Below are 23,460 nucleotides of genomic sequence, written 5' to 3' on the forward strand. Positions count from 1 at the left end.
AATTTACGCCGCTAACAGTACCAATGCAGCCCAGAAGTAGCATTTCTTTTTAGAGAGAAACGATTTGTTTTCGGCCTATATATGTGATGACCGAGCACAGCTAAATTTTTTTACAATAGTTTCAGCAAATGAGCTGGCCAATTAAAAAGGGAAAAGAGTCAGAAAGACCAAAAAAAATATGATCAATGCAAAGTCTTCTATTACTTCTCCATTCGTTCTTGATGAAAGTATCCAAGCAAGGCAAGCAACAATCTCTAATGCTCTTCTTTCAAGTGATGTATAGTCTCCCACGCTGGAGCAATGTCAAAACGACAAAACCATAGCTAATATATTTCCTTGAAAATAGCCTACATAGAAAGTAATAATACTCCTTCTCATGAAAAATGATGTTGTGGCTTAAAACGAATATCATTACTCGTACAATAGACTTCTGAAAGAAATGTTGCGGCCCAAAAAAAACAATTTATTTTATTCTTCACTACGGCCTTGTTTAGATGCGAAAGATTTTGGATTTCGCTACTGTAGTACTTTCGTTTGTTTGTGACAAATATTGTCCAATCATAGACTAACTAGGATCAAAAGATTCGTCTCGCGATTTACAGTTAAACTGTGCAATTAGTTTTTATTTTTATTTATATTTAATACTTCATGCATGTGTCGAAAGATTCGATGTGACAGGGAATCTTGAAAACTTTTTAGTTTTCGGAGTGAACTAAACAAAGCCTATGTCAATTTCCAAGCTTATAGGGTATAATAGGTCTAGGTGGGGTCAACCCAATAGCTACTTGAGCAATACTCCAAGACTCCAAAGCAATCTTATACTCCCTCCATACTCGAAATTCTTGACGTTTAGGACATGATTGCGGTAACCAAGGAGTGATTAATTAGGGGTAGTTTTTCCTGTTTGCCCTTAGGGCACTCACAATGCAGACTCTATCATGGAGTCTAAAGTTATTTATTACCTCGAATAATGTGGACTTGGAGTCTTATTTTTTCTACCTCTTTCTTCAATAAATATGATGTCACATCAGCAAAATATTATAAATAATATGTAATTAATTGTCTTGGACTCTATGATAGAGTCTTACATTGGGAGTGCCCTTATTAAATAGGGTTCGCATACCTACTCACTAAAAAGGATGTTAAATGTGTTCATTATGTAATCACCGAAACACACTTTTGACTCGCAAATCTGTTTCTTTTAGCTAAGCTATGTTTTATTTGAAGTATATAGAAGCTCACTCGTCAAATCTTTAGACCCTGATATTTATTTGTTATTAAGAACACCTAGCAATAATTTACATTTCTTACATTACCGAGTGTGAATTCATACACAGCACCTCTATAGCAGCAAGCTCACAGTACCTCAAACACCAGTCACCACACAAGTGTCCTGCTTCCCCAAGTCCGAAACCACCAACAAGAAAGAGGCGCTAGCTAGCTCCTGAAAGCAAGCACCTGCCATTACGCCGTTCTAAAAGGAGCGAATGCAGGCCGCACCACACCTACACTATACACACCAAACCTCTGTATGTATACAGTATATACGTGCACATCGCCGGCCGGCACATGCACAGTGCACAGTCGATATAATGGCGCGCGCGCCTCCCTCAGAGCTCAGAAGAAACACGTGTCGAGGTAGCCGTCCGCCCGGCGGCGGCGGAACTCGAGCAGGCCGCCGTAGGTGCGGTCGGCGACGCTGACGAACAGCGCCTCGCCGTCGGGGCTGAACGCGGCGCCGGCCACCTCCCCGAACAGCTCCACCTCCTGCTCGCGCCCGACGTACCCGGCCGCGGCGTCGTACACGTGCACGAAGTCGGCGGCCTCGGCCGCTGCCAGGAACCTGCCGCCGTCGGGGGAGAACCGGAGGCCCCGGACGGCGCCGATCCGGCCTTTCAGCACCGCGAACGGCTCCGACAGGCTGCGCGCGTCCCACAGCCTGCACGTCCCGTCCTGGTTCCCCGTCGCCAGGACGCGGCCGTCGGGGTGCCACGCCGACGAGAAGGAGTAGTCCTGGTGCCCGCGCAGCGTCGCCGTCGCCCTGCCCGACTGCGGGTCCGCGATCACGCACTCCGTGCTGTCGCCCAGAACCGCCAGCAGCTTGCCGTCGGGGCTCACCGACGTGCTCTGCATGCAGACATAGCCAGTGTCAGGGATTCGGTTCACGAGCGAACGACAACACTATCAGATCGACTGCTCCAGAGCATCGGCAGGGCACTCACGTTGACAGACCACGGGAAGGTGAACTGACTGAGAAGGCTGTATCTCTCGGCGTCGAATGTTCTGACGACGCAGTCGTTGTTCGCCGCCATCACTCGAGTGCCGCCGCTACATCGTGTCGTGGTTCATCAGAACATATATATATATATATATATATATATATATATATATATATATATATAGTTGTAGAACATTGGTCATATTTAGAGGTTGCATTGCCTGAAAAGGCTGAAATGACGATCCCAGTCGCTTACTTGGGTGCCTGGTAGATGTCGACGGCGTTGGTGGTGGAGTTGTCGTCGCCGGTCAGGTTCGTGCAGAATGCCACCCCGGGTTTATCAACATACTGATGAACGAGTAATGCGCAGGAGTGAGAGACCTGTAAGCTGACAGAACTAAGGAAAAAACACTGACGAGTCTGCACTGCAGGCCACCCAATCCTACCTTGCAGATGAGTTCTCCCTGGAAGCCGCCGGCAACAATGAGGTTGTCCTTCACAGCCATGGTGCTGATCTGAACCCTCGACAATGGTCTAGCCCCCTTCACATTCTGCACAGCAGGTAGCGTTTGCACGATTAGGAGACTGGAGAGGAAGAAGCTAAAGGAGGAGAAATTATGTCGCTGACACAACGCCGACGACGACGATGGAAGGCCGCAGACCTGTGTCGGGGCCAATCGGCCGGCCACATTGAGCACTTCCGTTCCTCTCTGGAGCAGGGCAGACCAGTGCATCACGGAGTAGTTCTGCACCAGGTACACGTCGTGCTTCGAAGTAGGCCACAGGAGGTTCCTCAGCTGCAGATGTTCGGAACACGGTTATTGCAACACTTGAAATACATGCTTCAGAGAATGCAAAAGGATACAAATTAAGAGAGCTACGGGATGCGATGATGCAATAGCACTTGTTTTTCACAGTGGTCACAAGAACATGTAATATTGTGAATCTTCCCCATCCATTCAATTATTCAACAGCAAATGCTGATGACGCTGGTGGGGTCTTAACAACTGCCGAGTGAGCTTGCACAGAGTCAAGAAAATAAGACTGAACTTGTGTGATCCTGCGCGTGATTCCACTAATGTACTAGTACAACTTATAATTCACAGCACTGACGGAGCTAGTACACAGACAAACCGGAAAAAAGAAACATCCAGATGCACATAAAACAATTTCAACCATCACCCCCTTGTGACAAGTTTCACAGTTAAGTCTTACAGTGATGTTAGTCTTGGTAGGCTGGTAGCTACTACCTAGCACTGTAATCATGGACCATACATAGGCTCAAACTGAACTTTCAGTGTTCGAAGTTCATTTTTTTTTTCTTTTTTAACATGAAGTACAGTTTCTACAATCTAGAAATATTAACTCTCTGTTGTGAAGGTCCAAGTGTTAACATTGCCATTCAGCATTCAGAACGGTTAGCCACACAATATCACCCCAACGAAGGAATTCGACAATATAAATCCCATAATCTTTAACAAAAAGCATTAGTTTGAGCATAATTTCCATTAACATGAAAAGCATATCAGACACAAATGAGCATGCAGCAAAAAAATTGTGAACTCTCTCCCCGTACAACCTGCAAAAAAGGAAACTCAAGGTGATCCATTTAACAGATTCGCCCATCTTAAAACGTCCTATCATACCATATTGCAAGTTTCCAACCCCTGTAGTCACACTTCTCCCGGCTGCTCGAGGATGCTCATCCACCTGCTTATGGACCTCATAAAACAGGATACTGCAGATGTCCTAGTATCACAAGACTAATTGCATAGTGCAACCCAACTCCTCACATGACCTGCAATCAGTGTTATGTCCATATATAGAAGCAGAACAATAGCAACATCATTCAATGCATATGAAATATGCTTAATGATTCGTATGAGTTGGTATGCACAGTAGTAAAAATAAAAATCCATGGTCCCATGGACAAGTTAGATATAATATTCTAGGAGGTGTTTTTTTTAATCACTAGGTATAGGTCTTTGAACTTGTTGAACATGGAATGTACAGAGGCACACAATGGCACAACATGTTCTAACTTTTAACCCTGTGCGACCTTTGAATTCAGATACAGAGAACACACAAGAGCTAAATTGCACTGTGCTTCATGAGGCAAACTGAACTAATCAACTGTGAAGCAACACAAAATCAACACGGAGTTATGCATCTTGACATGGCAACTCTTAAGTAAATGAATTGTGTAACAACCCACCCAGCCCATAAACAGCGGAATGCATCTTGACATGGCAACTTCCAAGTTAATGAGAGGTGTAAGAGCCCACTAAACCCATGAGCCATGGCCAACGGAATGACTACTGTCATGACAGTATTTGTGTCAGTGCTATATGGGATGAAAAGATGGTAAATTTGAGTGTGTTAATCAAATGGCATGCACCTTCACATCCTCGCCCAAATTATATCTTTATGCTAATGGCAGCTTGGTAAGCATGCTGACTGTGTGAATGGAAAAATAGAGTAAAATTGTACCTGAAAATGAACTATTGTTGATTTGACAGCTCTCGTGTTCAAATGGAAATCATAGAAAGTATCCTTCCTCTCCACTTGTTTGCATTCCTTCCATAAAGAAACAAACATATCAGACATTACATAAAACACAAAGTAAATTGTATTTAACAAGAATTCCAATAGCGAGCATGGAAGATGTGACAAGGGATATAACCTGCTGTAGCCCGCTGCGTGATCTCGTGAGGTTCTGATAGCTCTTGTATTCTTTCAACCTCATCTGACGATACTGCTCCCTAGTGTAGTTCAGTCTTTCCCAGGGTATTCCTTGCATGTCTTTCCCTTCTTTATAGTCCAAAGCTGAAGTATTATCCATCTGCTCATGCTGCTGTACGTAGAAAAAAAAACTTGTTTATAGTCCAAAACTGAAAATATACTTGTTAAGATACTGATTTTTATATCATACCCCATACGTTGAAAATAAACAAGACTTATGTCGTTCCTGGCTTCTTATCTTCATTCGTTGAGAAACACACCCAGATAATGGACCACAACTACATATTGGCTTGAATTAGAAAGATCGAGTAAAATTCTATCAGATGAGACTGAATGGGTAATTTTAGAATATTCACGTAGGTGGAACGTTAATTTTCAGTTAAATTGTCTGGATGACAAAACCTTATCAGTCAGTGAGTCTTGTGTGTTACTGTTTACCACTGACTTGTCCTGTTGTCCACCTTATAACCACTGACTTGTCCACCTTATATAGTATAGTACTATTGTGTATGTAACAAGTAATACCTTGACCCATCTATTTTTTGTAGTCACTCAATCCAATAGACCTGATATATGAGGACAAATCCAAGTATCTAATTCTCATTACCCTGAGTCAATAACTAAACTTCCATTTTTTCACGAGGAAGGACTGAACTTCCTTGGCCTTGTTTAGTTCTCTAAAAGTTTTGCAAAATTTTCCAGATTCCCCGTCACATCGAATCTTTATATGTATGCATAGAGTATTAAATATAGATGAAAATAAAAACTAATTGCACAGTTTGGTCGGAATTGACAAGATGAATCTTTTGATCCTAGTTAGTCCATAATTAGACAATATTTGTCAAATACAAACGAAAGTGCTACTATTCATATTTTGTAAAAAAATTTGGAAGTAAACAAGGCCATACTATACTCCTATAGCTGGAGATAGCGCCTCCTCACAGATCACTGTTTATGAACAGTTCCCTCTCACAAAACACTGTTATGGTAACAGTAAACCCGTTAAAGAACAGTAAAAGTCCGTTAAGGAACAGTGAAAACGTTAACAAAACAGTACAAATCCATTAAAGAACAGTACAACCCGTTAAGGAATAGTACTACCCGATAAAAAATAATAAACCCCATCTAGAAACAGTTACACCCGTTACTAAATATTTACGGGTTTCGAACATAACGGGTTAAAGAAACTCATTTACTGCTCGGGGCACCTGCTAGTATAGATAAGGAACAAATTTCCACCAACCCATTGGTTTGTCTAGATAACCCCCCCTAAACTGAATTCCTGTTTAATTTAACCTCCTCCCCCGTTTTAGTTTGTCCTATGTACACTTTAATAAACTCCTATTTGATTCTTTTTTTTGTTTTGTTTCTCCTCATAAAATATTGAATCTAACTTCTTGATTTTGAGATGTGATAGCGGATAGCATATCTTGTGTCAGAAAAAAAAAAGATTTATGATTTTTCATCACTGTTTTATATGTAGGGTTAATTTTTATTAGGTGCCTTAACCTATCAAAATAATGATTGCAAAGAAACATAATATATTTTCTCTAATAACATAGGCTACGGTGTCCACTATATATCATGCCACAGAAGTTGGTTGGAACTTAAATTCAAACGAAACTAGTTTTTGGAAAAGGTAAACTTGACATCGAACCGTAACGAAACAGAGGTGAGGCAGTGAGGCGATAGTATATACCTGCAGGCCGGAGCCGGACGCAGCAGCGGTGGTGGTGGCAGGGGAGGAGGGGAAGCCGTCGTCGTCATGGAAATGGAAGTCGTCCAAGTAGTCGTCGTCGTCGTAGCCGCAGTCGGCGACGAGCTCCAAGTCGTCGCACAGGTCGTGCGCCATACTATACTAGTATCGATCGGCCAAAGGGGGGCGAGGCGAGGTCGGAGCTGCCGGTGCCCACGGCAATCGATCTATGAGGTGAGGAGTAGTAGATGCAGAATAGAAAGAGCTCCTCTTATCAGCGTTGCAGAGGAGGGCCGCTCTGTGCCAATATATAGGCGCCGCCCGGTCTGACGTGTGGGGCCCGGGCCGGCCGACGTGGCTGTCGCTGGCAAGTCGCTTCGGGTTGCCGTGGTCAGTGTGCCACCATCACCCGGGCCGGGCACCGTCACCGCTGAGACACCCGGCCGCGCGCGCTCCCGTTCTCACGTGGGGGCGCCCTCCCTCTGCGCTGCCCTCTCCGACTCCCACGTCCCGCCGACACGACACGACACCCGCCTCGGCGGCAGTCAGTTCCCGTGCCGCGCGTCCACGCCGCCGGCCAACTACAAGCCCAAACCATTCGCGTAATAATATACGAGAGCAAGCTCAGCAGTGGTTGTTTGATACTACTCTCGGTCAAAAAAAATATGTAAATCTCGATTTCTAAAAAGTCAAAGAATCTTCAAATCTAATCAAATTTATGAATCATATTTTTAATATTTAAATCTCTAACAGATTTATTATAAAACCATATTTAATAATTAATCTAGCTATACTCGTTATACGTCATAAATATCAATATGTTTTTATTTGTATTTAGTCAAAGTTAAGAATCTTTGACACCTCAGGAACCAAAATTTATATGTTTTTTTTGGGATGGGGGTAAAGATGTGCATGCAGCCCGTGGGTCCGAGACACGGTCCGTGGCACGGCCCGGTACGACGTGTGCCGGCCTGTGGCACGTAGCAGGCCGTGCCTAGGGCGATGCCTCGGCACGGCCCGGCCCGCTAACAACGGCCGGCCCGTTAGCGGCCCGGGCCAGTATATAAGCTGAGAGGAGGCCGGGAGGAGACGTCCTAACCTAACCCTAATCCCATTCGGCGCCGCTCCCCCTCCCCACCTGCGCTGCTGCTGCCCGTGCCCGCCGCGCTCCGCAAATTTTTCATATTTTCCATCACATCAAATCTTGTGACACGTGTATGAAATATTAAATATAGATAAAAACAATAACTAACTATACAGTTTGCATATAATTTACGAGACAAATTTTTTGAGTTTAATTAGTCTATGATTAGACAATATTTATCAAATATAACTAAAATTTTTATAGTATTTATTTTGCAAAAAATTTAAAACTAAACCAGGCCGACTATTCCGTAGCATGTAACGGCATTAGGCGGTTGCTTCCGACGACAAGTGCACCCGGTTTCATTCATTGTCCGCCTGTTTCCGAATTCCAACGTACAGGTGGCCGTGTGTGTGTGGGCACGTGCCGTAGCCCGCGGTCGCCGGCAGCAAAGTTTCCGGACGCGCGGCTGATTTGTTCCGTTTAATTTCTCGTTCGTCGCACGTACCTGACCCTGACGCCGTCGTCGGCAAGGCACACATGCATGCGACGTGCCCGGTGCAGGGGCGGCCGCGACCCATCCAGCCATGGCCCATGGCCCATTGCCATCCAGGTGGTGAAAGCGGCGGCGGGGCCCCACGCGGAGATGGGCTGGACTAGGGACCTAAAAGACACCGGTGCGCGTGTTTATGTGGCGGATCCCTGATTAACCGACGGTTTGTCCGGTAGGAGTACGTATCAATCCGCGTCGCCGTCGTCGTCGCCGTCGTCGTCGCGGCGGACGGCGGACGCGACCTGCTGCTCTGCCCGGCTCTAAACTAGAGTTAAATTAATTTTGGTCGGCTTGACCACAGCCGGTCGGTCGGTCGGTCGGTCACGGCCCACGGAGACGCGCAGCTTGACACCATGATCGAGTCTCTGTGTTTATGGATAACGGAGGCTCTACTGCAAGTCTTTTCCCGAGCATACGTCCATGGACGGGGTCCAGCTCAACTGCCCACCTGATCGTGTGCACGTAACCAGTAGGTGATCCTAACCTGTCGCGGCGACTGCCATGCATCAACAGCCCTTTTTTTCTTCTTCTTCTCTCTTTTATTAATTATTATCCGAACTGTCATAGAATTTACTACCAATCCTGTTGTTTTTTAGTAAAAGATCAAGCAAGCTGTCACTATTGGTGAGGGTGAGGATACTTTTCTTTGGACGGTACTCCCTCCATCTTAAAATTAATCTCTATGTTGGACTAGCTGAATTTTTTTTTTTGCTAACGTTAGTTATCGTGAAAGAAAGACACTGTTTTATGACTGAAAAGATCTGGAATTTATCTTCAAAATAATATTATTATCAAAAAAAATTATGAAACATTGTCCTCTAGTGTAGAAACTAATCATGATATGGGCTGAATCCAAGAGATATCCTCTAGAAAAAAAATAAGATAATGATAACAAATTTAAAAAGTTATTTACTTTACAATGGAGAAAGTATATTCCATGCAGCTGTACTAATTCCGTCTTTAAGCAGGTTTGTGCGAAGCAAGACGCACGACCCGTTTGCTTCTTTGTTTAACAAAAATTGCGCGACCCATTTGTTGCACGCACAGGACCACAAGGCAAGGAAGACTAGACTAGAAGTAGGGATGAAAATGGTAATCACTTTTGATTTTATATTTTTATTCAAAAACAGAATCGAGAAAGCCAGTTGAGAAAACAAAAATGAGTATATTAGAAAAGTTCAAACAGAACAATTAATCGGGAACAATTCGATAAACGCTCGGAACCGATAATGACGAGTGAAACTGGTTCAAATATCCTAACTCAATACAAAGGGTAAATACTCCTTATATTTCAAATTATAAGACATTTTATCTTTTCTATAAATATATTATTTTTAAGATATACAATACAAATTATAAGACATTTTATCTTTTCTATAAATATCTATGTGCATAACAAAAGTCACGTATTTAGAAAAGCTAAAACATCTTATAACTTGAAAATGGATTGAGTACATGGTAGATATATACATAGTACCAATGTGTACTATGGATAGGTAGACAACCCTACCAAACAATTAGCGCCTTGTTCGCTTTAGTTTATCAGTTGAATTTGTTAGTCATTCAGCAGTGTTTTTCTCTTGCAACAAATCAATCAGTTATTCAGCAGTGTTTTTCTCTTACAACCAATCAGCCAGCAGTACTTTATACCATCGTTTATGGGAATAATACTATTATTATTTAAATCGTCACAACGTAGGAGAAAACAAAAAGTATAAAATTGCAAGGAGAAAGAAAAAACAAATGAAAGAAACGGTCAAACTTGATATGCTTTCCTGGGCTGTGCTATTCATACCATGGGCTGCACATGACGCTACTGGCTGTTGCTGTGCATGTGCAGTCACGAGTGCAGATGTGCTGCCGAGCGGCGAGCGCACAGCGTAACGTTAGCATAGGTATAATTTAGATAAAAATTATTTTCTAGATATTTATATAATTTAGGATATTTGTAACATATTAATGTATCCAGCTATTATTTAACATAATTTTTCTTTCGTCGAAAAAAAACAACGCAAACGTTAGTACCACCTTGCAAAGTGAAAGCACCTCACATGTGGCGCAGTATATTTCAGGACGCAGATTCCACCAGCAATAACGAGTTTGGCAGCTGTTGTGATGTGAAAAAACGGGGACGATGGCTGTAATTACCCTATAAAATACGGGAACCGGCGTAACGGTAATTCGGTAAAATGTTTCAATTTAGTTATTTAGCTGGAAGATAGATGAGCAGTTTTCCCTCCCTTTTCCTGTGCAGTGCCTGAAACAAGCGGTACGATCGCTGTGAGCACAGCAAATCAGGCCCACAAGTAGATTTCGGCCTGCGATGCTGTACAGATTTCTGTCTATAGATAGATAGACTAGATTTTCCATCTATTCGTCAAATTACTACAAACCCAACGAGCAACTGGCCCGCTAAATAGTCGTCCACTAATTTTAGCCATAATAACAAAGCGCATGGTCCTTTTGCACCAGCGTGGGGTCCAATAATAAAGTTTCGGCCAGCGCAAAAGCGCGAACGCAAATCCGCCAGATGCTCATTGGCAGGCAGCGATCGCACAGCCCATTGACCCATGGCCTGTCAAGACCCAAAACCGATAAACGGATCCATAGAAGCACGATGAGTCTGCTAAATATAGAACACCACCACCTCAATCACCAACAATCTCAAGAACAGGGTAACTAGCAGCTCCACAAAGGTAAATTAATCGTCATAATACATAGTCACTCAGCCACAGCCTGGACGGCGGCATAGCATGCGAGGCAGGCAACAGAGATCCTCAGAAGAGGTAGAAGTAGGCGAGCAGGGGAGCCGCCACGGCAGCCACCAGAGCGGTCGCCGTCATTGGAGAACTGGCTGCCGCGGCTTTGGGTGGTGATGCGGCCGCCCCGCCACTCGACGATCCCCCAGCGGTGGATGATGGTGCAGGTGCTGCAATGAGAAATAACAGATGGTGATCAGAATCAACAGTTTTACAGTTCAATCCATTCATTCATACATATATTTCTCGTCAGAGAAGGTAGGACAATTAACAGTTTCAAATTAGACATCCTGCAACCATTTTTTTACCAGTAGTTTCACACAAAGGCTACACCATAAAAGCCGCTAACCATCACTACTAATATTGTTTGTCCCTGATTCAGAGCTAAAGGAATATGGTGGGTAACCACGAGGGTTTGTCAGTTTCCTAGGCTCGCCAACATGTGTAAACACAGGGACAAGGAAGAAACTACTGGAGGGAGCAAGCACCAGAGACCAGACATTGCAAGTGAACCAAAATATCTAGTAAGCCCTTGCAGGATGGGCAGTCCCGTGGTTGCCTTCGCTTCAGGATGGTTCTTCCATGAATGAAGATCATCCCTCCAGTTTGGCCACAAATCTAGTCAGCATATTCCACAGGCATTAAGACAAATGCTGACTGCGTCTACTTTGATTGATTGAAGCCCGAGTACTCCCGTGACTTGCCAGTCAGACAGTGCCCGTGACAACTGTGCAGATCTCCAGGAATTTAAATAATGGTTCTTTTGCACGGCCATCAACCACCCAGTGCTAGATTAAGGACAGACAATGAAATGTTCCAGGTTGGAATACAATACCGTCAGTCACTACTCTGCTAATAAAAGTAATAAAAAGGATTGTCTGCTTCTTCAGATGAGATTCAGATGAGCTGCAGAGTCACCTCACACACATTCGGTCTAACAATGTACTTACTAGCTTACGGATTGCTTTCAACAGCTCAACTGAACCGTTCGCTAACAGACAAGTAAACTGAATGCTACAACCATAACATTTTTACCCAATCGTTCGTCCTTTTGGCAGGATGGGGGTACAGTGAGTTGAGCCATAAAAGTTTCTTTTCACTCGTATGCTTCTGTCTAAATCGTTTTGTAGTGCACATGCGATCCAATCACTCGCAAAGATACAGAGGCGATGAATTTTTTAAAAAAAAGTGAGATTTTTTTGCGGGCAAATAAAACTGTTGACTGTTGGGGACCCATATATTTATGCCAAAGGAACGGAACACCACACATGCATGTGAAGATGTTTTGAACATGTCACAGCTCAGCTTCTTCTAGTAGAAGAAAGACAACTCATTTTTGTTGGCATTTGATATGTGTGTACTGTACTCTGTGACAGCTAAAATTGTTTTTTTCTACCCACTAAAAAAAATCTTTACTCTTTGAAAAAACGACAGCTAAAAATTCAGATCCCTATTTTTCCAGTTGAAGCCACAGTACCAACATAATCTGTTATGTTCATACTTGAAGATCTAAACAAGCCTAAGACAACAAAGTTCATAAAAGCATAATCAATACTAATATGCGCTAATTGCTCCTACAATCCTACTCTTCATCCATGGCAGACGTACGTAAAAAAAAGGACGGCGAAACAGATAAATAGATAGAGGAGATCTAGAGAGAGGAGTAGAGTTACCTCCTGCTGGGGAAAGCGCGGAAACTGCAAGCAAAAGCAAAAGAATGAAACTGTTAGATCATACCAAAATTGCTTGAAGTAGCAGAGGATAACCAAACCAACTTAATTTAAAAAAGTACCTTTATCTACACTAACATAAAATCCTTAAGAAAAATCGAAGTAACGGTAAAATCCCAAGAAACGAAATCCATAATTTAAGCATGGATTCTCAAGGGGGGAGGGGAAATTTTGGAGGAGATGGATTGTACTAAGTTTCTTGTACACATGATGAGATATGACGAAATTTAAGGAAGGAACAAGCTGTAGGAGGAGCAAAGGCTCGGGGTGTGGTGCTCACTGTTGCACTTGCTGAAGGCGGCGTTGGACGCGCCGCACGCGCCGGGGAGCGCCAGGACGCGCTTCATGTCGATGGGAATGCCCAGGTCCTTGTTGCCGGCGAGGGAGCAGAGGCAGCCCACGATGGCGGGGCTGGCCACGGCGGTCTTGACCTCCGCACAGCAGGCAGCGGACGGCCGCTTTGCGGTGCTCCCCGGCTGGACGTAGTCGAGGCAGTCGATGAGGGTGGTGGCCTGGGTGACGCAGTCCACCGCGGGCGCCGGGGCAGGGGAGTGGGAGCCCGCCCCCGCGGCGGAGGCGGCGAGCGCCAGGAGGACGCACGCCATGGCGGCGGCGCGGGAGGCGAGGGCCATGATGGCTCGAGTGAGTGAATGGGAGGAGCTGCGGTGTGGAGTGGAGTGGAGTGGGGTGGGCGGGCCGCTGGGGGAATGGACTGGGTTGGTGGGACGCGGGGAGTGGAACGGTCAGAGCACGCGGCACGGCAGCCGCCTTTATGGAGGCCAGATGCCGAGAGGGCAACGGTCCACCGGCGCACGGGATGCGGCGCGGCGAGGTTGGCATGAACTTGAATCGTGGGTGGTTTTCTGGTTTGTTTTGCCGTGTTATAATTTGTTCCCATTATTATGTACTATCAGGTTTAATTAATCCCTTCTCTGTGTCTACCTACAATCTATCTTGGGTTGCTCGGCTGCAGCAATAGAGGCTTTTTGGTTGCAAGCCACCGATTGCAACACCACAACCAGCGACACACCGTAATGAAAGCTTCTGTTTGGTTGGTGAAGAAGTTGAGACGGGCACGGAAAAAATAGAGCAGAAACTCTCAAGAAGGTATGGTGGTGGTGTTGGATGCTAATCCGCAGCGCCATCGCACATAAGACGTTACGGGTTATGATATATAACGAAACAATGTTATAGTACTTTTAGCCATTGTTGTTGTAGCCGAACGTTTTATCTATCTATAACTGAAAAGTGTTAGCGACACGTTATAAGACGAAAAGTGTCGAGGCAGCTATAGAAAAGATAGAGTAGAAACTCACCAAGAAGTGTGGCGGTGGTTTTGGACGCCGGGCGCCGCAACACATGGGGTGTGCCAGGCTATGGCTTGTAACGGAACAAGCTCACAGTACTTTAGCCACTGTTGCTGGGGCTGAACGCTCTATCTATCTATAACTAAAAAGCGTTAAAAGATCCTCATCTACTCGGCATAACAATAATCTCATATAGTCAACCGTTTGTAGGATTTTTTTTCTCCATTCCCATGATTTCCTCCCCTTCCCTTTGTTTTCATTTACTTTCCAATGGATGACCACATCCTTCTTACTCCATACTCATCACATGCATTGTCGTCTAGCAATTCGTTTACACCAGCCACCACTGTATGCATTTAGGCGCACAACCTGACCCTAGGCCACCACCACGAGTATTGATCTTTTTCGCCCATTGTTTCGAGTAGCATCCATGCATACTAGGAGCCTACTAGTATTGTATGTCTTGCTATTGCTATCCTCGTCGTATCGTATATACAACGCTAACACGCAAAACCATAATCTATGTATTTTGATCCGCTGAATCACAATCAGAAAAAAAGACATCAACACACACATTGTGTACGTTGATGTTATTGAACAAACATGTTTACGGTATCCTATTCAAGGTGTTAGTTCTTACCTAACAACTAATTCATATTTTTTATTTCAGCTTTTAGTTTAACTATAATAGTATTGCCACGTCTACTAAATATGCAACCGGATGTGGCTCCAGAACGTATTCTAAACAGGATACGGAGGGAGTATTAAATAGTAGGATATAGCAACGGAGCAGAGTTCCTCACCAAAATGCCGCCAAAATGCTATAACTTGCTATGCCATGTATGAACGTGGAACTGTGGGATCAAATAAGCAAGTGCATCGATGGCACAATCAAAATCATGTGAAACCATACACGTGGCAAAGCAAAACCCGTTGCGGTGTTGCCTGTTACCATTTCCTTGGAGAGAATAACGGAGTCGGGAGAGAAAAACTCAACAGAACGGGTTCCGGTTTGATTTGATCTATCGCGCCCGATCCGATCCGTTCCGTAGGCAGTTTCTCTCCGTATTCCAGTCGTCGCAACTTCTTCCCCACACAGAGATTCGCACGTTCTCGCGATGGGAGCGGAAGCCGAGGGTACTCCCCCGTCGCAGCCCGCCGCCGGCGAGCCCGCGACCACGGCAAGGGCGCAGCCCATCTCCGCAGCGCAGTTCCGCTCCTGGAAGCAGCGCAAGGTCCTTCCTCCCTTCCCCGATTAAAATTCCGCCTACATCTTTTACCATCAATTTAGGGTTCGATCTAGTTTGCTGCCCGTCGGGGCAGTAGCTGAATTAGGTTTGCGATCTTTAGGGATTTCCCGATTACTAAGCTGAACATGTCGAGGTGGTTTTGATTCGGTGGATTAAGCTTGATTGAATTCTCGTGGCAAAGATGCGACACCTTTACGACGCCAGCGAATTTACTTAGATACTATCTGACAATTCATCATTATAGGAGTACGATAAATCATTCCATTTCGTTTAGCTATTTAGGTTGCCTAAAGAATCGTGAAATCTTGCGAATACAAAGAATAATTTGTACTTTTATTTCTTACAAAGATATACACGTAGATTGAAGGGTAACTGTTAATTGGAACGGGAAGCCTATATGGCTATCGTATTTGTAACAAATAAACGCAAGTATATAAATTGCTATCCCTAGTTCGAGGCAGTTGTTTTTTCAGTTATTGAATAATCACAGTTTCTGTTTAATTAATCTATCTATTCTTGTTTTTTATTATATATTAAACTGTGTGGTCATTTTAAGTGATGCAGTGTTACTGTTTATCAGTAACATTACCAAGACTGGTGAGGTATTGCTGTTTCATCGCAGTTATTGTTGTTTCATCCTTATCTTGAGCTTCACAATTCACATTCTTATTGCTCAAGTACCAAATAGGCTTGCTAAATTCGTGCACTGTATTCCTATTTATACTTGAATCATACATTTGTGAATCCTGTATATTGCTGTACGCAGTTATGGTTTTGTCTGGCTCTGGCTGTTGATGTCCATGCTAAGTGTAGGGATAGTTTTGTTGCTGGCATACCCTGAGGTTAAGGTTATGTTGTCATCTGGCAGTTCACTGCTTGAGCCATGACATTTCTCTGCACAATTATCAAGTATATAGGAAGTTACAACCTCCATGGCACTATTGGTTCTCAACAATAATGCTGATATATTCCAAAGAAAAAACAATAATGTTGATATGGTATTTTATTGAGGCACCCCTCAAAATATGAGTTAAATTGTCTCTATTAGAGTGATTCAGTGAAAATTCACCCTCTTCCATGGACCTGTCAAGCAAACTTGTAGGGTGCATATATGACAGTTGTATAGACATTATAGGTCTTTGTTTCTTGATTCTTGCTAGACATTCCTCTTTTGTCTTGCAGAATGCATCTAAATTATGAGCTTTCTGATGTGATATGTCATCGTCTTTTGTAATTCATTTGAGAAGGTTGGTCTTAGTTAATGATCTTTTGTCTACCTTGAGAAGCTCTCTCTCAAGTCTCAATTTGTAGACTTTTTTCGCTCTTTCCCATATTCTAGCATGTATAAATGGTCACCGTGTCTAAATCTTTTCGCCTTTTCCTATCGGGATAAATTGCTCTGTCTCCCACCATCCACTATGGAAACTGTATCCATTCGAGGATAGAATTAACACTTCACATTTTTGCATCCCAATCCAAGTAAGCAAGTTGCAGAGAACCTCTTTGGATAAACAAAAATGCAGCATGAATGCAGGATATGCATTCAGTTTCCTGGCTGGCACAGCAAAGCTTGCATAGTGGGTTGGTCAAGAGACCAACTGCCTCTTACAATGTTTGTTGCTTAGGATTTTGTTAGGCAATGCCACCCCTGCGAAGAATTTGCATTTGTTTTGTTTTTGTGCCTTCCAAATTTGTCTTGATTGTGGCAGCAGCTTTCTTGAACATGTATCTCCATAGTCATCCACCTCCTAGGAATCTTAGTCGGTTGAGCTTGGCTTGTGATTGCGCAAAGTCGAATGAGCTGACTTGGTTGCACTGGACCTTTTTAATGTCTCTATCCATGTATAGGCGTCTATTTCTTGCATTGGCTCACTTTTTTCCACACCCACATCTCGATACTGTACTCTACAGATGTATTCCCACCATATTTAGATCAACTATGCCCTTGGCGGCTTTTATTCTGTCATGTATCAGGTGCAAGCTAGGGAAGATTCCATGCTTTACTAAGACCGGATGCTTCATCTGATGTTTTGTTGGTGTTCCTCACCTGCAGGATGAAGAGGAAGCTGCAAGGAAAGCTGAAGCAGCTCAGAAGCGAGCTGCTGATATCGCTTCGGGAGCGGTGCAGATGAACGGCCGCGAGCTGTTCCAACATGAGCCCTGGGTGTTCGACAACAACATTTACTGAGATACCGAGAGCATGGTGGTGTCGGGCTACTGTTCCTGTCTTGTGGATAACTGTAGAATGCCTTGAGATCTGATAAACTCGAGAACATAATGCACTATGGCATTACTGTATATCAGCACATGATTGTTGGTAATCCGTGGATGTGGTTATTGGCAATCCAGATGTCTTTCAGTCTTTGAAGGCATCTAGACTTAGCGAGAAGGCAAAAAAGGTCTCGTCCCAGGTCCAGCAGCCAACTGACTGCCCATCCAACAGATTCGCACCGCGGACAAGCTACAGTGCCATGTTTTTTGCGGGAAAGGCCCCAAACCTATGTGATGACCTTGTAATTTTTGTTCCTACGAAAATCCACCACCCCAAAGGGCACAAGAGGTCACTTGTTAGGGACACACTCTCATCTGCTAATTGTGTTCCTTACTCACCCAAATTTATTTCGTCTCATGTTTGGGCTAGTTCGTAACAATATAAGCATAAAATGGTCACCTTTAACAGCCCGCATCCATTGCTCAATTTTTCAACAGTAGTAGACAAAGTCATGGAAGCATCGTCAAAACTTCTGAATCAATCACTCGTTTTCCACATAGTACAAAAGTCATTGCGGCATCCTTCACGAAAAAACATGCTTTATGTGTGAATGAATAATGAAGATTATTTTTTTTAGGAAAACAGGAGGGTGCGAGCCCCTAGTGTGCTTTTATTAGAAGAGTATAAAAGTTTACAACAAACATCATGATACAAAAAAGGTTACAAAGAAGACCAAATCAATTACACATGATTCTAGCCATTGACTAATAAAAGGTTCATAATTCTTCTTTGCTCGAAGGATAACTTTTAAGTGCCTTCTTGCATTTTGAATGGTCGGCTGAATATGCCTTAAGATCGCATCATTTCTAACCGACGAGATGGTCCAACACATGGAAAGGAATGGCTGACTGATTTTCTGAAAGAGGTGATTGTTTGAAAGGGATTGGTAGAGTCTTCAATGGTTAAACCCAAAGTGGCCCAACAGTCCACTGCAAAGAACATTATTACATTAGCATTAGTCACCAATGAAAAGATCCTCTCTCGTCTCCTTCGGTGCGCGTTGAAGTCAAAATCTTTGGAGAAAAAAAACTGATGATCCCAAGATGGAGACGAGAGATATATGGTGACCCAATTTGATCCCCAGTAAATACCAACCGAAGCTATTTCCTACCTGCTCTCCTATCTCCTTCCGCTCCTCACACAGCAGGCTTGATTTTTTCCCCCCAAGAAGATGGAGACTGCCATCTCTGCAGTGATTGGCGAGGTCGTGAGCCAGTTCATCTCCTTCCTTATGAGCAAATACTCCAACAACGCAGCCTCAGAGGAGCAAAAGATGGGGAGACTGCAGCATCTGCTCCTGAGGGTTCGGACAGTCGTCGAGGAGGCAGACGGGCGGCACATCACCAACTCAGGGATGGTGGAACAGCTTCAGGTGCTCGCAGACGCCATGTACCGAGGCTACCGCCTGCTCGACAGCTTCAGCTGTGGAGGAAGGCCTAATAATCCTTTGATGATGGAGGAGGTTAAGGTTAGCAACACATCTGCCTCCTTGTCTTTGCAAAGCCCTCGTCCCAAACGTTGCCGTACGATTACCCTTGGAAGGAAGGGCAAGGCCGTTATTGACCTTGATCAGTCGTCGTTGGATGAAACACTGGACAGGTTAGAAACTGCTGCTGCTCACATGGCAGAATTTGTTGTGCTTTTGGGTGGCTGTGAACGCTTGTCGCGTCGACCATACGACGCACATCTCTACATCGACAATTTCATGTTTGGGCGTCATGCTGAAAAGCAAAGGCTCCTCAACTTCTTGTTGGATCAGAACAATTCAGCCACTGGTTCACCGCCGCCGGTTCTTTCGGTGATCGGCGGTCCTTCGGTAGGAAAAAGAACTCTGGTCGCTCATGTATGCAGTGACAAGAGAGTTACTTCGCACTTCTCTTTGATTTTACACTTGAATGAAGGTGATCTTTTTAGAGTACAAGAAGAACATGAAAGCAGGCGAGCGGCGGAGGGCAAGGTCTTGATAGTTGTGGAGTTTGATTCAGTAGTGGACGAGGAGGACTGGGTAAAATTTTATTCGTCTGTGACAAATCTGAAGAAAGGGAGCAAGGTGGTGATCATCAGCAACCTTAGAAAATTTGACACATTTGCAACTGTTAAGCCAATTTTTCTCAGTACCCTGCCATATGCGGAGTTCAGGTACCTCTTCAAGATACTCGCATTCGGAAGCACAAACCCCATGGAACATCCTCAGCTGTTAAAGATTGTCGACGAATTATCCAAGGAGTTGCAACTGGGGTGGTCACTTGTCACAGCAAATGCACTTGGAGAAGCCTTGAGAACGAATCTCGATGTACGTTTCTGGCTTTGCATGCTAAACAGGATTAGGAGAACATCTGAGAGAAACATGTCCGTTTTTGGCGCGTATCCTAGAGCACTCGCTGAACGGGGTGATCATGTAGACATGACAGACCTAGAGTTAACCCCTGGTGCTCCATTTCACTTCGTGTGGAGTAGAAAAGCCCATGATATCTCAGTGAAGAAGGAACTACCAAAGGTGACAGTTCGAGAACTTATGGTAGATCCTACTGCTAGGCCAAAAGGGGAGTTCATTATGATTATATGGCAATCAAGGATACCCCCTCACACTTGTTTTGGTCACTTTGTTCCAAATTGTGATCAGGGTATGCGTCAGCATGTTCTCTTGTCAGGGAGGAAACGTCGAGGACTGCCTTTATAGCGTGCATCTGGTGTAGTAGGAGTAATTTTATTATGATTCTGTGATATATTTTTTCCCATTTCTCCTATATTTCAGATATCTAAATTTAAGAAGATTTTTAGGTAACACTACTCTTGTACTACAAACTAGTACAAGTAAACTGTTATTTTTTATTGTTATTTGTCTTTGTGACATAATAACATATCAAATTTTATCCTTGTCTAACTATGAAAATAACTATAAATTGCCAACACATATCAGATTTTATCGGATTTGTAGTTTTGTCTAAAGGTTTTTTTATTCTGGGAACAAAAATTTACTTCAGAAACTACAATAAACTAAAACTATAATTTTAGTATAAAAAATATATGCAATAATCTATACCTATCTATAAAGAGCTAAAATTTCAGTCTACCTTTTTTTTCTGCCAATCTCCAGTCCGTTTTGGTATGGATGGCAAAGTCCAACACAGATACGGTAGGGAGACTGCAACGTCCGGTGCAAATACGGTAGGGAGACTGACCTCCTGCGTTTTTCCATATCTAAAAAAACCCGAAGCTAAACCTAGACATCCCCCGCCGTGTCCGCATCTGCATCCGCAACTCCGCAATCCGACACAGCACCCCACAAGAGAAGATTCAAAAATCAAAACAAATCCAGAAAACAACGGGGGCACGAGACATGAACCACCTGAGAACCAAGAAGAAAGGATACACACACACACATTATATATATATATATATATATAAAATCCTCCAAGATCTTTTTTCCTATTCTGGTTTAGCAGCCAACGCTTTCTGAGATCTTGGCCTAATTTTGCGAGAGTGTAGAGGCAACCGACCTTTGCGAGTTTCCTTGATTCACCTTTCCCAGACCGCCTGCCTGACCGAAACCAAACCCACCCTTTCCGCACCCAGCCGGCCAGCCAGCCCACGGAGGTCCTCAGCCCACCACCAGCTGGCGACGACCACTCCGCTAGCAGGGCGCCATCGCGCCATCAGGACTGCCTAGCGGCCAGGCCACCGAGGTGGTTGGGAGAGCACCCAGCGCAGCGGACTAGATGGAGCCGCGCGCAGGACCTGGTCGCGCGCGAGCACCGTGCCGGCCGGTCTGTGCTGCTAAGCCACGCCATGGCTGTTATGCTCTCTCTCCCTGTCTGTGTAAGATGACGACTGAGCAGGGTAGAAAAAAGTGGGAAGACTGAGAAAACTTTAGGGTTTCATTCCCTTTTATATCAGTATTTTGTTGTCCAAACGAAGAACAACTGTTGGATCAATTTGGATGGCTCAGATGAGTTTACATTAGGGTTTTTTTACTGGGCTGTTATTTGGGCCTTCAGGAGCCGTCTGGGCCTCTCAGGGGAGAGGCCGCAGAGGCCGAGCAGGCCACACGTAGTGGGCCGCTGCTGGGCCAAATCTTGGCAAAGGCAAAATTTAGTTTTTCTTTTTCCAGAATTTAATTTCCCTTTATTATTTTTCATCAGCGCAATTGTTTAAGTATTTTTTATTAAGTTAATTATATAAAGGTTGTCTAGAAACTAGACAAATTTACTAAACCTAATTAATTCGACATTAGCACATGTATGTTGTACCAATTATGGCTAATCATGGACTAATTAGATTTAAAAAATTTGTCTTGTGATTTACAACCAAATTGTGCAATTAGTTTGAGGTGCACACGTAATGTAGTCATCGTAAGATAAATTATAGCTTTTTAGTGTTTATAGAAAGGGTACAATATAAGTAAATATGTAACATTATTTTCTTATTTTCTATTAATCTTTTATAGCTTTTTTTTCTCCCGTTGCAACGCACGGGCATTTTTGCTAGTCATTACCTAAAAGAAAACTAAAATTCAAGCATATGAAATTTAGCAAATCCCCCCCCCCCCCCTCTTCTTCCACGACCATGACAATTATTGTAACTAGCTAGTCAATCAAACTGTGGTCCTCGGAGCTAGAATAAAAATTTTATGTTTAATAACTGCGACAAATAAAAAATATATTTGTGTTTTGCTTGTGGGCCCACACAAATAAAAAATATATTTTATGAGTAAAGAAGAGACTAACTTATTGTATACCTTGTCTATTAGATTTGTTTGTTGCTTTAGTTGGCTTGGCTTAAGCTAAGCTCATTGGGCTTACTCTTATAGCTATATCTCATGATGTTATGAATCTAGTTTTTTTTTATTTTAAAAAATTAATCTTATTAGTTGCTATGAATTTTTCATCCTCAAATTGAATGCATATCCTATATTCTACTAAAAAACTAATAATATTGTAGAGCTTATTACTATCGATTATGCTTTAAAATTGACAGCGATAAAGTATTTTTAGCGGATACAAATTGCTTAAACTTATCAGCACGGCTTATCAATTATAGTATAATGTTTTTCTCTCATAAGAAATAAGTATACGCCGGCTTATTAGCTGCAGAAACTATCACCCGAACAGCTAGGTATGACTTATAATTGGCAGTGATACTATTATGATCAAGTCTCACTACCATGCGAGGCCATTTTATTAGAGAATTTCATAGCATTATTTCTAAGAATATAGAATGCAACAAAATACGAATGAAACAGTCACTCTCGGTGTGCATAGCTTACTTTTTTTCAATTATATTTTACTTTTTGACTCATTTAGAGTTGGAAACCGAGTTAAGAGAGTTTCACATCTTTCCTATATGTTTTTAAAAAATGTTGTCACACCAATTAAAATATGTATGTAGGAATCTATTAAATGTAAATGAAGCTTTAATTTGATAAAACTCCTGCCTGAGAAACCATTCGTGCCCAAAATGTTGTATCAGCTGTATATAGGTCATGTTTGAAGTTTGTCCTAATTCATGAGCTCTAGTCCGTGTCGCCCCCCTTTCCCTCTTTTCTCCTTTGCTCCTAATCCACTCTCTCATTCGCTGGTGGTGACGTCGGTAGTCGAGGAATGATGATTGGCTAGGGATCGGATATTCGGATAGAGCGCACAATGGAACTATTAAGCTAGTTTTAATGAAAGTTTCAAGCGTCATTTGTATTAAATAGTTTGTCACATAGATATTTTTATGGTATGATAGTGTATTTAAGAAGAAAGGAGAAATGAGTTTTATCTAGATAAATTTTTTTTGATATAGTTAGGCTAGTCTCAATGTATGTTTCATGAGAGTGTTATGCACACTAAATAGGATGTCACATA

At 43.2% G+C, this 23,460-nt stretch overlaps 4 protein-coding genes across 9 annotated transcripts; 2 read left to right on the forward strand and 2 right to left on the reverse strand.

The window, feature by feature from the left end:
• Window positions 1,243–6,936, reverse strand: LOC8080108 (uncharacterized WD repeat-containing protein C2A9.03). 6 transcript variants are annotated; one of them, XM_021451124.1, is made up of 9 exons: window positions 6,842–6,936; window positions 6,660–6,813; window positions 4,902–5,072; window positions 4,709–4,795; window positions 2,881–3,015; window positions 2,665–2,769; window positions 2,475–2,566; window positions 2,223–2,328; window positions 1,243–2,127 (listed from the first exon to the last, which is right to left on the reverse strand). In XM_021451124.1, the coding sequence occupies exons 2-9, from the start codon at window positions 6,810–6,812 to the stop codon at window positions 1,618–1,620; spliced, it is 1,359 nt and encodes a 452-aa protein (XP_021306799.1). In that variant the 5' UTR covers window position 6,813; window positions 6,842–6,936; the 3' UTR covers window positions 1,243–1,617. The 6 variants fall into 6 exon arrangements, with proteins under 6 accessions (XP_021306799.1, XP_021306802.1, XP_021306800.1 ...); XM_021451127.1 differs by adding an exon at window positions 3,865–4,016 and having other exon boundaries at window positions 4,902–5,069; window positions 6,660–6,936; XM_021451125.1 differs by adding an exon at window positions 5,151–5,238 and having other exon boundaries at window positions 4,902–5,069; window positions 6,660–6,934.
• Window positions 10,876–13,526, reverse strand: LOC8080746 (non-specific lipid transfer protein-like 1). Its single transcript, XM_002467730.2, has 3 exons — window positions 13,063–13,526; window positions 12,726–12,749; window positions 10,876–11,222 (listed from the first exon to the last, which is right to left on the reverse strand). The coding sequence occupies exons 1-3, from the start codon at window positions 13,412–13,414 to the stop codon at window positions 11,071–11,073; spliced, it is 528 nt and encodes a 175-aa protein (XP_002467775.1). The 5' UTR covers window positions 13,415–13,526; the 3' UTR covers window positions 10,876–11,070.
• LOC8080747 (zinc finger CCCH domain-containing protein 15 homolog) lies at window positions 15,074–17,827 on the forward strand. Its single transcript, XM_002465149.2, has 2 exons — window positions 15,074–15,324; window positions 17,393–17,827. Exons 1-2 carry the CDS (start codon window positions 15,208–15,210, stop codon window positions 17,525–17,527), a joined length of 252 nt encoding a protein of 83 aa, XP_002465194.1. The 5' UTR covers window positions 15,074–15,207; the 3' UTR covers window positions 17,528–17,827.
• On the forward strand, window positions 18,783–21,439 carry LOC8080468. Its single transcript, XM_002465150.2, has 2 exons — window positions 18,783–19,904; window positions 21,101–21,439. Exons 1-2 carry the CDS (start codon window positions 18,783–18,785, stop codon window positions 21,437–21,439), a joined length of 1,461 nt encoding a protein of 486 aa, XP_002465195.2.

Source organism: Sorghum bicolor, chromosome 1 (assembly GCF_000003195.3).
Source record: "Sorghum bicolor cultivar BTx623 chromosome 1, Sorghum_bicolor_NCBIv3, whole genome shotgun sequence".
Lineage (NCBI taxonomy): Eukaryota > Viridiplantae > Streptophyta > Magnoliopsida > Poales > Poaceae > Sorghum > Sorghum bicolor.